Source organism: Anomaloglossus baeobatrachus, chromosome 8 (assembly GCF_048569485.1).
Source record: "Anomaloglossus baeobatrachus isolate aAnoBae1 chromosome 8, aAnoBae1.hap1, whole genome shotgun sequence".
NCBI lineage: Eukaryota > Metazoa > Chordata > Amphibia > Anura > Aromobatidae > Anomaloglossus > Anomaloglossus baeobatrachus.
This window is the reverse complement of record NC_134360.1, coordinates 67,187,205-67,203,633: the sequence shown is the minus strand read 5'-3', so window position 1 is coordinate 67,203,633 and position 16,429 is coordinate 67,187,205. Positions and strand designations below refer to the sequence as shown.

General features: G+C 42.3%; 2 protein-coding genes across 2 annotated transcripts in view; one reads left to right on the top strand and one right to left on the bottom strand.

Annotated features, from left to right (window-relative positions):
- NCF4 (neutrophil cytosolic factor 4) overlaps window positions 1–16,429 on the top strand; it is a 66,630-nt gene that overhangs the window by 15,899 nt on the left and 34,302 nt on the right. The window contains exons 4-7 of the mRNA XM_075321761.1: window positions 2,005–2,158; window positions 2,409–2,479; window positions 10,280–10,407; window positions 12,621–12,669. Coding sequence (XP_075177876.1) covers window positions 2,005–2,158; window positions 2,409–2,479; window positions 10,280–10,407; window positions 12,621–12,669 — 402 coding nt within the window. The remainder of the gene's footprint in view (window positions 1–2,004; window positions 2,159–2,408; window positions 2,480–10,279; window positions 10,408–12,620; window positions 12,670–16,429) is intronic.
- Window positions 1–16,429, bottom strand: part of PVALB (parvalbumin) — a 219,154-nt gene that overhangs the window by 189,739 nt on the left and 12,986 nt on the right. The window lies entirely within an intron of this gene.

The window sequence follows — 16,429 nt, the reverse complement described above, 5'->3', positions numbered from 1 at the left end:
TGCCAAAAGAATGAGTATATCACTTCTTTTAACCATTTCAGGGTTAGGCTGGGTTCACATGTCCTGTAGGCAATCAATGGCCATCAATATTAGATCGGTGACAGTCCAACTTTTTGTACCTGTACTAATCACTTGTTTGACGGGGTGCTCCATCCAAGTGAGCACTTCCGCTTCTTTATTGTTTGCACTTCTCCATACACCAGAAAAATATACATAATGAATAAGACAAAGCAAAGAGCCTAATACGTGCATGAAGTGCGGAATGTACTAAAAGGCTGACCTCCATCTTTCTATTTTTGATGGCCTATTTTACTTCCTTTGTGCGCCATAATGTACTATCACATGATGGAGATGGTAGATAGAATTGTTTTTTTTCATCATTTCAACCCTTGTATTTTAGTACATCATATGGTAAAGTGAATGGTGTCATTCATAACTACAACTTGTGGCACGAAAAACAAGTCCTGTACTACTAGCTCCTGTATGTCAATGGAAAAGTGAAAAAGATGTGGCTTTTGGGCGAAGTTGAGGCAAAAATTTAAATCTCAAAGATGAAATTTGGCTGAAATTTCAAGGGTTTAATGATATTTAAACAATATCTGAGAATCTGAGAAAACCTTATTTTTGTGCCACCACATACCTTCAGTTTCATGAGCGGCATGTTTCCATTGTGACAATTCTTCTGGATTATTCCCATCTCTAAGATCCTATCCAAATATGTAGTAGGTGTAATAATAATAATAATAATGATATCAGCAAATACCTCCAATCAGAAATGTAGTATAGTTCTTCCGATTCACTATGTTGCTTACCTCATGTTCAGGGCATTAAGGGACCTTAGGAATCCATGGTTACGACAACGCATATAGGGAGTTAGTTAGTTAGAGCCTCGTGGTCGTAACCATGGATACCTAAGGTTGATATGGCTATATCAGGAGAACTATACTATATTTCTAAAGAGGTATTTGCTAATATTATTATTATTATTATTATTATTATTATTATTATTACACCTACTACATATTGGGATAGGATTTTGGAGATGGGAATAACCCTTTAAGGAGACCTAAGCAGTGGAACCTGGAGACCATAATCATGAGGCCTATGTCAGGGAAAAACTACAGTTGCTACTGAAAATGATGGGGTAATATGGAAATATGGAAAGCACATTGATTAGAATCTCATCACTATGGCCCCCAAGGATGCTCTGTGACTAAAGGTCTTTGTTGCTGAGTTCTGACTCAAATTTGATCTTAAGGCCGCTTTACACACTGCGATATCGGTACTGATAACGCCAGTGTGCGTACCCGCCCCCATCTGTTGTGCGACATGGGCAAATCGCTGCCCGTGGCGCACAACATCCCCCAGACCCGTCACACGTACTTACCTGCCCGGCGACGTCGCTGTGAGCGGCGAACCGCCTCCTTTCTAAGGGGGCGGTTCGTTCAGCGTCACAGCGACGTCACTAAGCGTCACTGAACCGCCGCCCAATAGAAGCGGAGGGGCGGAGATGAGCGGGACGTAACATCCCGCCCACCTCCTTTCTGCCGCATTGTGGCCAGGAGGCAGGTAAGGGGAGCTTCCTCGTTCCTGCGGCGTCACACGGAGCGATGTGTGCTGCCGCAGGACCGAGGAACAACTTCGTTACTGCTGCAGTAACGATAATTGAGAATGGACCCCCATGTCACCGATGAGCAATTTTGAACATTTTTGCGACGATGCAAAATCGCTCATCGGTGTCACACGGAACAACATCGCTAATGCGGCCGGATGTGCGTCACAAATTCCGTGACCCCAACGACTCCGCATTAGCGATGTCGTAGCGTGTAAAGCCCCCTTTAGGCCTAAGTGTCCACTGTCTTTGTACATCGCACTTCTGGTAACTCATATCTAATAATCCAAGGAATTCCAACATGAATTGAAACCAATTCACCATCACAGTATCAATCCCGATCCGTGGGTTAAATTTATCGCCTTCGTTATTTATTTCCATTGTCATTACAGACATTTGTGATCGAGGTCAAAACAAAAGGCGCATCTAAGTATTTCATCTATAGAAGATACAGCCAGTTCTTTACTCTGCACTCCAAGCTTGAAAACAATTATGGTCCTGAGAACGGCACGGCACCTTATATCTGCACCCTCCCACCATTACCCGGTAAGTGGCCATAATATTTCCAGTTGGTTCAGATCATGTAGAGAATGACTAATTGAATTACTGGATCTCTTGAGGACTGACCGAGCAGTTCTTTGTTTTCTAGCAATGGGCTTTAGTCAGTGCCGGCTGTGCCTTTTGTCAATGACCATTGTCTTGGGACCTGCATTCCTTTGTAGCCTAATTTAACATTTATTTGATGTGTGAGCTGCTGTGTGCCCAGTGTAATGTATCTAATAACCTTGTCTTGCAGGGAAGATTTATGTTGGGAACAAGAAGGAAATTGCTGAGAGTCGCATTCCGCTCTTGGATGCCTATATGAAGGTATCATGGCTGCAATCCATTACCCGCCAATACCATCCCCCTTACAAAAAATAACCAATTTTTAAAGGGGTTGTTTTGTTTAGAAAACCTAATTTCTTTGGAAAATACTTTAGTATTCTCTATTAATATAGTGACCCTTAGGTATTAGCGAGCGTGAACAGTGGCTATACATAAAGCCTCTTGTTTTGGACCCTGCAGATATCTTGGCAGTTCATCTGCAAATCCTTATCTCCACCCCCTGTGTCTATATACCATATACTATATAAACCTGCATTTCCCCTTGCTTTGTTGCCGGTGATAGAGTTTACTCCTATATTGTCCAGATTGCAAGCAGTTGGATTGAAATCTCCTCTCGTAACATGTATGTTGCCATCATTCTCCCAGAGTCATCTTACAAATAAGTTATCCCTTCGCGTTCTCCTGTTTGTTTTCCCTATGGGTTCTTTACATCTTAGTGGGGTTGACTAGTGCTCATTCCATCCGGTCACTACCTAGGACCTATTTGAGCATTATCCAGGGCCTAGGTATCTTGATAGGCGTATAGGTACGGAACCTATCTATGAATGCCAGGGGAGCCAGGGGCCAGAGGTAGGTTATTACCATCTTCCTCCTTCTCTAGAGACAGGGTTTCCCTTTCTCCCCCCTTTCACCGTTCGTCTGGTATTCCCACATATCTGGGGTGACAGTAAAGGGGGCTTTACACGCAACGACATCGCTAACGAGATGTCATTGGGGCAAGAAATTCATGACGCACATCCGGCCTCGTTAGCGACGTCATTGCGTGTAACACCTATGAGCGAGTGATAACGATCAGAATTACTCACCTAATCATTGATCGTTGACACGTCGTTCATTTCCCAAATGTCGTTGCTGGTTCAGGACGCAGGTTGTTGGTCGTTCCTGAGGCAGCACACATCACTACGTGTGACACCCCAGAAACGACGAACAACACCGTACCTGCGTCCTCCGGCAATGAGGTGGGCGTGTCTTTCATGCGCCTGCTCTCCGCACCTCCGCTTCTATTGGAAGCCTACCATGTGACGTCGCTGTGACGCCGCACGAACCGCCCCCTTAGAAAAGAGGCTGTTTGCCGACCACAGCGATGTCGCTAGGAAGGTAAGTATGTGTGACGGGTACTAGCGATATTGTGCGCCTCGGGCAGCGATTTTCCCGTGACGCACAAACGACGGGGACGGGTTCTTTCACAAGCGACATCGCTAGCGATGTCGCTGCGTGTAAAACCCTCTTAAGTCTATAGAGCAACAAAACTAAGCTTCTATTGTAAAATACTCTGCTGTCCTGTTTGTTAGACGCTCCTCTGTAATGGTCAGAAAATTTGAGTGGAATACATAATTGCGCAAAACTTTTTACATCTGCTCTGCCATCTTTTTGGAAACTGGGCAGAGCATTTGTAGAGTCGTGGTTTAGCACTGCCAATCAAATAATTTAGTTCCCACTGCCTGTAAATTTGCCTGAAAACGACATCATGTGCACAAGAGGTTTTTTAAGCATTTTTGCTGAGTTTTTTACCTGAACATTTTTTTTCTTTTCAAGTTTTGTGAGCACTTTTTCCAACATTTTTAGTGGTGAATCCCTCTATAAATTAAAGGGGTTGTCCATTACTAGGACAACCCCTTCTCATTCCCCATGTTTGGCCCCCATTAAAATAAAAAAGCCTATACTCGCCTCCCGTAACGGTGCTGTTCCATCAGTGTCAGCGCTCACGTTCTCAGGGCTTACGTGAGGTTGTGACATCACACGAGCCCCGCGCCCAATCACTGCTAGAATCTCTCTCCGCCTTCAGACGTATAAGTAATCGATAGGAAATGAGCGGCAGCCGCAACTCTCGCTTCCTGTTCATTACTCAAACATGGGGAATGAGGAGGAGCTGTCCTGCTAGTGGATAACCGCTTTAAAAGTAATTTTACCAGGCACTATACATTTACATGTATACAGTGATAGTTTAATTCCTTTAGGGGCTAAGCCCCTTAGATTACTATACTGCTAGTTTAATATGCATTTTGGGGTGACAGATTCCCTTTCATAAACCCTTCGAATTAAGGGAAGAACATTTCTAGTCTTTTTTTTTGGTAATGTATATTTTTCTGCATTTCTCTTTATAGCCACCTCACTCTCTCACTCCCTCTCTGTCTTTCTCTCTCTCGCTCTCCCTCAATCCCTCTCAGTCTCTCTCACTCCCTCTCTGTCTGTGTCATTTTCTCTCTCTCTTTGTCTCTCTCTCACTCTTTCTCTGTCTTTCTCTCTCTTTCTATCTCTCACTCCCTCTCTGTCTTTCTCTCGCTTACTCCCTTTGTCTCTCTCACTCCCTCTTTGTCGCTTGCTCTCTCTCACTCCCTCTCTAAGTCCCTGAGGAAGGAGACAGATGGGTCTCCGAAACGAGTTGGAATTATCTAAATAAAAGAAAAATATTCATTTACATCCTTGCTCGTGGTTTCCTAGCGCGGTTTTTAAACCCGTTTTTCCTCCAGTCTACACTTTGATATCCTTTGCTCAGACACGGGGCCACTGCTGAACCACTAAAGCACTCATCCACGTTCTCTAAGGGGTTGTGACTGGCACAACCCAGCCAGGTGAGTGTGTTTTAACCCTTTTTCCCTCTGCCCTGTAAATCGGGTAAGACCCTATTGCGCCTTTTCTCTCCTACTACAGCTTCACTCCCTCTCTGGCTTTCTCTCACTCCCTCTCTGTCTCTCCCTCTCTCTCTTTCTCTCTCTTTCTATCGTTCACTCCCTCTCTGTCTTTCTCTCCCTCTCTCTTTTTCTGTCTCACTCTCTCTCTATCTCTCTCTCACTCCCTCTCTGTCTTTCTCTCTCTCTCACTCCCTCTCTGTCTCTCCCTCCCTCTCTTTCTCTCTCTTTCTATCGTTCACTCCCTCTCTGTCTTTCTCTCTCTCGCTCTCCCTCAATCCCTCTCAGTCTCGGTCACTCCCTCTCTGTGTCATTTTCTCTCGCTCTCACTCCCTCTCTGTCTCTCTCTCTCACTCCCTCTCTGTCTCTCTCTCTCTCCCTCTCTTTCTCTCTCTTTCTATCGTTCACTACCTCTCTGTCTTTCTCCCCCTCTCTCTTTTTCTGTCTCACTCTCTCTCTGTCTATCTCTCTCTCACTCCCTCTCTGTCCTTCTCTCTCTCACTCCCTCTCTGTCCTTCTCTCTCTCTCTCACTCCCTCTCTGTCTCTCTCTCACTCCCTCTCTGTCTCTTTCTATCGTTCACTACCTCTGTCTTTCTCTCCCTCTCTCTCTTTCTCTCTCTCTCACTCTCTCTCTATCTCTCTCTCTCCCTCTCTGTCTCTGTCTCACTCCCTCTCTGTCTTTCTCTCTCTCTTTCTCTCTCACTCCCTCTCTGTATCATGCTCTCTCTCTCTCTCCCTCTCTGTCTTTCGCTCTCTCTTTCTCTATTTCTCTCTCACACTTCCTCTATGTCTGTCTCTCACTCCCTCTCTGTCTCTCTCTCACTCCCTCTCTGTCTCTCTCTAACTCCCTCTCTGTCTCTCTCTCACTCCCTCTCTGTCTCTCTCTCTCTCCCTCTCTTTCTCTCTCTTTCTATCGTTCACTACCTCTCTGTCTTCCTCTCCCTCTCTCTCTTTCTCTCTCACTCTCTGTCTCTCTCACTCCCTCTCTGTCCTTCTCTCTCTCACTCCCTCTCTGTCCTTCTCTCTCTCACTCCCTCTGTGTCCTTCTCTCTCTCACTCCCTCTCTGTCCTTCTCTCTCTCACTCCCTCTCTGTCCTTCTCTCTCTCACTCCCTCTGTGTCCTTCTCTCTCTCACTCCCTCTCTGTCCTTCTCTCTCTCACTCCCTCTCTTTCTATCGTTCACTACCTCTCTGTCTTTCTCTCCCTCTCTCTCTTTCTCTCTGTCTATCTCTCTCTCACTCCCTCTCTGTCTCTGTCTCTCTCACTCCCTCTGTATTTCTCTCTCTCTCTCTCTCACTCCCTCTCTGTATCATGCTCTCTCTCTCCCTCTTTCTCTCTCTCACTCCCTCTCTGTCTTTCGCTCTCTCTTTCTCTATTTCTCTCTCTCACTTCCTCTCTGTCTCTCTCACTCTCCATCTCTGTCTTTCTCTCTCACTCCCTCTGTCTCTCTCTTACTTTGTCTCTCTCGCTCCCTCTCTCTCTTTAATTTTTGTGCTTTTTTTCTATGATGTGTTCTTAGTTTGACTGATTTGTCTAGTCTGGTATTAAAGTATTTCTTCTATTATTTTATGATTATATGGTAGCGGTAGTTACATAGTAACCACATTCAAGAGTTTGCGTGCTGTAAAAATATGTAGAAAATTGAACATTTTTCCATTTATTGTTTGCTGTGCTGTCAGTGATAATCTGTATGTACATAATGTTATTATTTTGGCTTTTTAATATCATGAAATAAATATTTTAGTAGAGTGGGAGCAGTATGAAAATGGTTCCTTAAAGTAACACTTTGCATTAGAGATAAAGGGGGAAAAGATGTTTGGGCAACACGATGTCTCTGTGGTTAGCACTGCAGTGCACAGTAGCTTAGTGGATAACACTGCAGTGCACATTGGCTCAATGGATAGCACTGCAGTGCACACTGGCTCAATGGATAGCACTGCAGTGCACGGTGGCTCAGTGGATAGCACTGCAGCGCACAGTGGCTTAGTGGATAGCACTGCAGTGCACGGTGGCTCAGTGGATAGCACTGCAGCGCACAGTGGCTCAGTGGATAGCACTGCAGTGCACGGTGGCTCAATGGATAGCACTGCAGTGTACGGTGGCTCAGTGGATAGCACTGCAGCGCACAGTGGCTTAGTGGATAGCACTGCAGTGCACGGTGGCTCAGTGGATAGCACTGCAGCGCACAGTGGCTCAGTGGATAGCACTGCAGTGCACGGTGGCTCAATGGATAGCACCGCAGTGCACGGTGGCTTAGTGGATAGCACTGCACACGGTGACTCAGTGGATAGCACTGCAGTGCTCGGTGGCTCAGTGGATAGCACTGCAGTGCACGGTGGCTCAATGGATAGCACTGCAGTGTACGGTGGCTCAGTGGATAGCACTGCAGTGCACGGTGGCTCAATGGATAGCACTGAAGTGCAGGGTGGCTCAGTGGTTATCACTGCAGTCTTGCAGCAATGGGGTCCTGGATTCAAATCCCACCAAGGACAACGTCTATAAGGAGTTTGTATGTTCTCTCCATTTTTGCGTGGGTTTCCTCCAGATTCTCCGGTTTCCTCCCACACTCAAAAGATGTGCTAATAAGGAATTTCGATTGTGAGCTCCAGTGGGGATAGTCATAAAAATGTCCGTCAACCACTGAAGAATATGGTGGCACCATATAAGAAATAAACGTTTTGATTCACTAATTCCTTTTACTAAGATAACTACTTACAGCAAAAAATAGATGGACTTCACATGTCTACTTAAACAGGTCATTTGACTAGTTTGAGCTTGTTAAACTGACCACTTCATGGAATATCATGTAGAAATCTTAGCTTGTGAATGTTAGGTTATAATCTATGGTACGATCAATGGGGCGTTACCAGAGATTTTTCTCTTTCTGTGGGGCCATGAATTTCTTCCTCTGTATGATGTTGACCAATTAAAAGCAGGCAGCAACATAGAGTGGAAAAAACACCATGCCCCAATAGCTTAAAAGAGACTTTCTCTGCGTGAGACATGTAATGACAAACAATCTGCTCTCCTCACTGGTCTCACTGCAAAGATGTGTGTGGTTGCAAAGTGTCTTGAATAGAGCAGAAATTACTAACACATCTTCAGCTTTAATTTCTCAGCAGTCAGTATGTGGGGAGAGGCAGTATAGCAAAGCTGACAGCTGTTGGGCAACGTGCACATGTTGAATGTTTAGTGATTTTTTTTTAATCTCCGTATTTCTAAACCAAAACCAGAAGTGGAACAATCAGAGGAAAAGTATAATCGAAACACGGGCACCACTTCTACATTCTTCACCCACTCCTGATTTTGGCTTACAAATACTGAGATAAAAAAAACTCACCAAACACTAAACATGTGCACGTGGCCTGAGTTGAGAGCTGCAGATGTGTTTGTAATAAGACAAAGCTCAGTTCTGCTGTACTCCCCTTCCCATACATTGACTGTTCTGAGATCGGAGTTGAAGAAATTTTACTAGAGGAGAGAGGACTGCTCTGTGAGAAGTGTAATGACAGACAATCTTATCTCCTGGGAAGTAGAGCAGTGACAAGTGTGGTTACAAAAACCTTTCAGTTTTTATCTCATGGCAATCAGGTTGGGGAGACAGTAGAGCAAAGATTAGCTTTTTCTCATTACAAACAAGTCTGTAGCTGCATCTCTCCAAATATAAATATGATTCTATATATACAAATATATACAATCATATTTATACTATATTGAGTGAAAATGACTTATGATTCTCTTGCATTGGTGTTAAGTTATTGGAGTCATATCACTCGTTATGAGTAGCCAATTAGAAGTGAAAATGTATCTTTGGAAGTGTTTAGTCACTTTGTATTACAAACTGCTGTGAGAACAGTAAGGGGAGCAGACTATCTGTCATTACATGACTCACATGGAAAAACATTCTCTAACCTATTGTGGGGTGTGTTCGTTTCCTCCCCCAGGATGTTGCTGCCTGCTTATGATTGGTCAGTGTCATAGAGGTGAAAAAGTGCATGTCCCCACATAAGAATTTCTGGTAACACCCAGTTGGGCTTTTAATAAATTATATTCTAAACTTTATAAGCTAATATCTGCACAATGAAGAGGAGAAATTAATTTAACAAACTACATTTTACTCAGCTTTGTGCAATCCCAAACACCCAGGTGTAATGATACACTACACCACTAGGTGTCACCAGACACACTAGTTGAGGATATCTGCAGGGGGTGTACACTAGGTGTCACTAGACACACTAGTGAGGGATAGTCGAATAAGCCATGGGTCAGAATCTGAGAGGTAACGTCAGTGACGGAGGGAGAAAGACAAGCCAAAGTCTAAGTGAGAGCCGAGGGTCTGTAAACCAGAAATTCACCTGAAGAACCAGGAAGAAAGTGGAGCCGGAGTCAGGGAACGAGGCAAGGTCGGGGAGCCAAGAAGACAAGTTGGGTACACGGGAGTGAAAGGATCCGGGGTCAGGAAACTAGCCAAAGATCAGGGAGTGAGGGAGTGAGGTCAGAGTAGGTGAGGAGACGGGATGAGGTATGAGGAACTAGGAGCGAGAAAACATCAGGTCAGTCACTTACGGGAACCATAGACGTACACTGCCAAACAGGAACTATCACTGGTGGCGTTCCGGATGAAACAACTCCCAGTTACGACAGATTAATTACCCCGATACAAGGCTCCAACTAACAGACCCCTCCCACACAATACAGGACTAGACCGGAACCAGAGGAAAATATGAGGCCCAGCATAGGCTCTGCAGGATAACAGGGCACCGCTAACCAGAATCATAACACTTTGCAGCCATTGATATTTAATGTGGCCAGTTTAACATGCTAAAACTGGAGAAAAAAAATACAAAACATACCATATTATAATCATAGACAACAATAACAACCCCTGCAAGAATATTTTAAGCAGAGATAAAACATCGTCTATTGTTTTCTTTAAGGAACCACATTAGTCAAAGGCATTAATGATTGGAAATGTTTATCATTTTCTTATGCTTACCGCCAACATTTTCTGCAGGAAAAGAAAGAGATTCTTTTTCTAGTCCCTGACCACTTCTTTAAACAAAATAATGGTTTGTTATTAAGGTTTAATTTCATGTTCATACTACCGCAATAAAAATTCCTTGCATAGTTATTTCCACCTCTGATCTACAGGCTCTTCTGACCTCACCTGTCTGGATTCTATTAGATGAAGATCTTCGGTTATTCTTCTACCAAACAACAAACGACAGTGAAAGAATCCCTCGAGCCCTGCGCAGGTTGCGCCCTCAGACTCGGAGAATGTACGACTTCCATTTGTAAACTAGAATATTCAGAGCATCGTGTCTTTCACAATTGCTATGACAGAGATAGGCAAAGGGAGCCCATAGGCCTTCGATTCAATTCGGACACATTCGACCATAACAAATGATCAGCTGGTTTGGTGAAACGATCACTAGCTGAAAAAATCCAATATTGTCCTCATGTATTTTGGGCTACTTATCAACAATTATTCCCAGGTCCGGTTTTATCAAATGTGTATAACTATTTATGAGACAGTGAAAAATGATGAATTTTCTTGTGTAAACTCTTTTGGGTGTGCAAATTTTTTTCAAGCGGACTCTGCCCAAAATCCACCTTAAAAAAACATCACATAAAAGAAATAAAGTACGCAGCAATGTCAAAACAATATTGCTGTGCACATGTTCAGTCTGATGTCTTTTTTTTAACCACTGCACATCTTTTTTCAGGCACAATCTTCCCCGAAAACCACCTGAAAATCCTATCCCATTGCACATATTTTTTCAGGCAGAATCTGCCACGAAAGTTACCTGAAAAATGTACCCCATTGCACTTTTTTTTTCAGATGGAATCCACCATGAAGATCACCTCAAAAACCCATCCCATTGCACGTGTTTTTTCAGGTGGAATCCATCATGAAAAGCACCTGAAAAAACTATCCCATTGCACATCTTTTTTCAGGCTGAATCCATCACGAAAACCACCTGAAAAACCTATCCAACTGCACGTCTTTTTTCAGGCGGAATCTGCCACGAAAACCACCTGAAAAACCTACCCCATTGATGTCTTTTTTTCAGGCGGAATCTGTCACGAAAGCCACCTGAAAAACCTATCCAATTGCACGTCTTTTTTCAGGCAGAATCCACCACAAAAACCACCTGAGAAACCCATTTCATTGCATGTGTTTTTTCAGGTGGAATCTACCATGAAAAATACCTGAAAAACCTATCCCATTGCACGTCTTTTTTCAGGCGGAATCTTCTACGAAAACCACCTGAAAAACCTATCAGAAAACTTTCAAAAGAATGTGCATATGCATTTCTATATATAAAGGACTCGCTGTTCATATATTTAGACTTTTGAACATTTATTAACTACTTCAGGCTTCTAAAAGAAGTGACTTGTCGACTTTACAGGAGTTTTCAGCTCTGAAGACGCTCTGTACTCTAGAATACAAGTCAATGGGAAAATTCAAAAAACGTCTGAAAGATGACTGGACGTTTTTTAGAGTGTTTTTCCATCGTTTGCTTAAAAAATACTAGTGATTTCTTCATTTTTCAATGAAGTGAAAAAACGTAAGGAAAAAGACTTCACAAAAACAATGAGACAACTCTCTAAAAAACATTGGCTGAAAAAAGTCCTCAAAATACTCAGGAAATAAATAAAAAAACAACACAAAAGACGCAAAAAAAAAGGTTCCAAAACGTCTTCTGCTTGAAAAACTCATTAGGTTTGCCTCAGCTTAAAAGACATTATGTGAGCATAGCCAGTTTCTGCTAAAAAATCTGAGTGCATCTATCCTGGGGAGATTTTGGAGGAGTTTTTAGTTTCCTGAAGCAGTTTCCTGACCGGTTTTCTTGACAGCTTTTTGACGATGTGCACACAGAGTATTTCAAGGAGATTTTGTAGCAGAAATCTAGAGGAAAGGAAACTCATGAAAATCTCCCCAAAATCTTGGAGGTTCTGTTTAGTTTCTGAAAAATACAAAAAACTCTGCAAAAAAACTATGCGTGTACTTAAGTTTTTATTGGACTGTGCCTAATTTGGAGAGGTTTCTTTACGAATCCTCTTCTCAAATAGTGACATGCAATTTCTTTTCTCCATGAGGTGTTATTCAAACTTTCTTTGGGAAAAAGAAGCTAAAAAACTATTCGCATGAATAATAAAGTGGATTTTCCATAAAAAATAATTGGAAGAGTTTTCATAGAGTTTTTGAGGAAGAATTTGGTGATGCTCTGTTCAAAAATACTATTAAAAAAACTCATTGTGAACATAGCCAAACTGTACTGAACAGCTTGAATATATAGTGCCATAGCTTGGTAATATGACCAAGATATACTATAGAGCATGAGATGATTTTCTTCTAATATATAATATATACTAAGCACAGTATATGAAGCTGAACGTGTTAGGGGTAGTAGTATTTTTCAGAATAGGACCATACTGATGTGAAAAGCCACAGCCATAGAGTGATCTATATATTTTTTTCTGACAGAAAGAAGAACTCTCAGTCCAATTCAGACATGGAGAGACCCCGGGCAGAGGTAATACTGTCATAAGGATCGATAAAGAATATAATCAATATACTTATTATAAACTATAAACTGGCAATATTACATTCTTTTCAATATTTCATACTGCATTGCACATTTCTCTCTGTAAGGCTATGTTCACATGTTGCTTTTTTACTGCTTTTTTATGCACACGACACCTGATCTCTTGACAGTAAAAAAGCTGCAGCCAAAACCCAGATTTTCCTGACTTTTTTGCTGCTTTTCTTTCTGCGGTTTGTTGTGTTTTTGGAGTGTTTTTTTTCAGCCTCCCAAAGACAACTTTGCTTGCAAGCGTGAATAATTGGTGTTAGACCACCAATACAAAAGATGTATGTAAAACCATAAAACATTTTTGTAAAAAAAGGGCAACTAGATCAAATTGTTTAGGGGAAAAAGTTTTTTGTTTGGAAAAAATAGTGACTATTCTGAACAAAAAAATCTGGATTCATATATGAAGCGTAGCCATTATTAAAGGTGAATTGATAGGGTATTGTTTACTTTACAGATTGATAGTGAATTGTTTACTTTCACAAATTGATAGGACATTGTTTACTTTCCTACATTGATAGGGCATTGTTTAGTTTCACAGATTGATAAGGCATTGTTTACATTCACACATTGATAGGGCATTGTTTATTTTACACATTGATAGGGAATCATTTTCTTCTATACATTAATATGACATTGTTTACTTTCAGACATTGATAGGGAATCATTTACTTTTACACATTGATAGGATGTTTTTTACTTTCACACATTGATTGGGCATTGTTTACTTCGACATATTGATAGGGAATCATTTACTTCTACACATTAATATCACATTGCTACTTTCAGACATTGCTAGGGAATCATTTACTTTTACATATTTATAGGATGTTGTTTACTTTCACACATTGATTGGGCATTGTTTACTTTCACACATTGATAGGGAATCATTTACTTTTATACATTGATAGAATATTGTTTACTTTCACACATTGATAGGCAATTGTTTATTTTCACATATTGTTATGACATTGTTTACTTTCACATATTGATAGGGCATTGTTTACTTTTGATAGACCATTGTTTAATCAAACACATAACACTAATTTAATTATCACTTATTTTAAACTTTACAGAGTCAGGAGAAACATTCATGGCCGTGTGAGAATACCAAGACATTATTATGGTTTAAAATCGCAAAAAAAAATGGATTTTACATCCCGTTTTACCTGCGTTTTTTTACCATAAACGTTGATTGCTGAGTTTTTGCTGCATTTTGCACTTACTCATTGCTTTCTATGGGTGAAAAAAACATTTTTATCAAACCTACACTAAGCAGCCCAGTAAGTGACACATTGCTGGAGTCAGGATCTCTGCCCCTACATTATACTGCTCTTACATTAGTTGGTAAAAATCTGGTGACAGATTCCCTTTAAATATTGCAACCTTTCGCAACATATCAGATCTCTTTCTCATATCCCCGTATACATATCTTATTAGTTCTTTATTCTTTTTAATAACTTTTTTTTAAATAAATTTCATTTTCATTCAAATAATCTGTGACCATAGTGATAACAGTCTATATTCCAATATATAAAATTAGGATGTCAACTATGTCAATCAAGTCTAGGATTACCATTGCACCTAAAAGAGAAGTTCGCCCCTTGGGTCACCCCTTTGCCTGACTCTCCCCGCTGCATTCCCTAATATGAGAAATTCAATAAGGCTGATTACCATAGTCTTTGAACAACCCAGTTTTAATGGTATAACGTTTAACAGCATTACATACCATAATCTCCAGGAACTGCTCCAGACATACTTGGCATCGTGCTGGGGATTGTGGTCGTTCAATATAATGAGCAGACTAATGTATTTATAGAGGGGAGCTCAACGCTGGATGTCTCTTTCCCGCTTAATAGGCAGATAAAGTTCTGTCCCTGTGATCTGTGTATTCACATAAGTGAAAGATCTGATTAGATGTGTATGTAAATGAGATGGGGTAATATGGAAAATCGGGCTTTTCATACCATTACGACTCACAGAGGTCAGAATTAGCTATTCCGTGCCCCAAATACTTTTCCGTGGTGCCTGGTAAAATTAGTGTTCATTCTTCCGAATGGATACAAGACATTAAACCTTATGTTTAATACCATTAAGTGCACTGAAATTGTTTCTTTTGTGCTGAGTAATATAGATAAAAACATTTTAAATATATGTCCGGAAGAATATGAATGGACCACTTAAGGGGGCTTTACACGCACCGATATCGCTAGCGAGCGTACCCGCCCCCGTCGTTTGTGCATCACGGGCAAATCGCTGTGCGTGATGCACAATATCGTTAGGAGCCGTTGTGACGACATGGACTCTCATGGGTTAAAGTTTCTTAACATTCAGCCAGACAGGATGATAGATTGTTTATAGACGGGGGATAAGTCCCTCATTGTTTTTACAAGACTCTTTTGGACTCATGTAATTGTGTTGGCCACTGAAAGCCAGACGCATTGTTTCTCCAGACTTTTCCAGTAATCATTGTATTGTAGTTGTGTATTGCTAATGTGATTACCTTAGTAGCCATTGTCTAGTCGGTGACTCCCAGACTACATGTATACCCTCAGTCTTTCTGTAGACATCATTTGGATGAACATTGTCCATGCAGCTTGAGATTCATCCAATGGGAGAGGCGCTCTTGTCCAACTAATCGATGAGGACGCAGTGTATCCAATTGGAAGGCTGTGGCTATAAAAAGGATTTCTTTAAGCCACCAGGTTGTTGTTGATGGATGCTGATGGATCCAGTCTAAGCTCTTCAGAGCTGACTAGAGGATCAGGATATTTTATGGCTTCAATCTAGGGACTCCGGTTCCGGTTGGAGACCATATCCACAGCCTAGGGATTTCGACTCCGGCTGCCAGGATTGTAACATCAAACCAGGACTACCTAAGGAGGACACTCAGGTTGGGACAATTCAGTCACCTGTTACAGACTTTGCAGACCTCAGACAGCTTCCTAAATCTGGCATTATTCCTTTCTCGGTGGGTGCCCGCCAAAAGAGGGGTGCTGCTGGATTGGAGTAAGCGGCCCTGGAACCTCTGAGGCATGGACATTCTAAATCCCTGGTGAGCCAGCGGAAGGGTGAGACTCTATTGCCTGTTACATTTGTGTGTTTTGCTGGTTATGTGTTATGTGCCGTTAATTGTTTGGGGATCCAATAAAGTCTAATTATTGTAGTTCCCTCACCCTGTGTTGTCTGAGTAGTGTTACGCCCACGGTTAAGGAGGCCGGCGTTCAGTTGGGATGAGCCCTGAGCCACGCTGTCTTTCTAAAGGCGGTAGGTTTTAGTGGACGAGAGCACCCACTGAGCCCCGTGTCTCCACAGCCGTCACACGGACTTACCTGCGACGTCGCTGTGGCCGGCGAACAGCCTCCTTTCTAAGGGTGCGGTTCGTGCGGCGTCACAGCGGCTTTACTAAGCGGCCACCCAATAGAAGCGGAGGGGCGGAGATGAGCGGGCCGAACATCCCACCCACCTCCTTCCTTCCTCATTGTCGGCGTCCGCAGGTAAGCTGTAGTTCGTCGTACCCGCGGTGTCACACACAGCGATTTGTGCTTCCACGGGAACGACGAACAACCTGCAACCTCAACAATCAACTAATATTTGAAAATGAACGACGTGTCAACGATGGATGATTTGGTGAGTATTTTCCATCGTTAACAGTCGTTCGTTGGTGTCACACGTAACGACGTCGCAAACGATGCTGGATGTG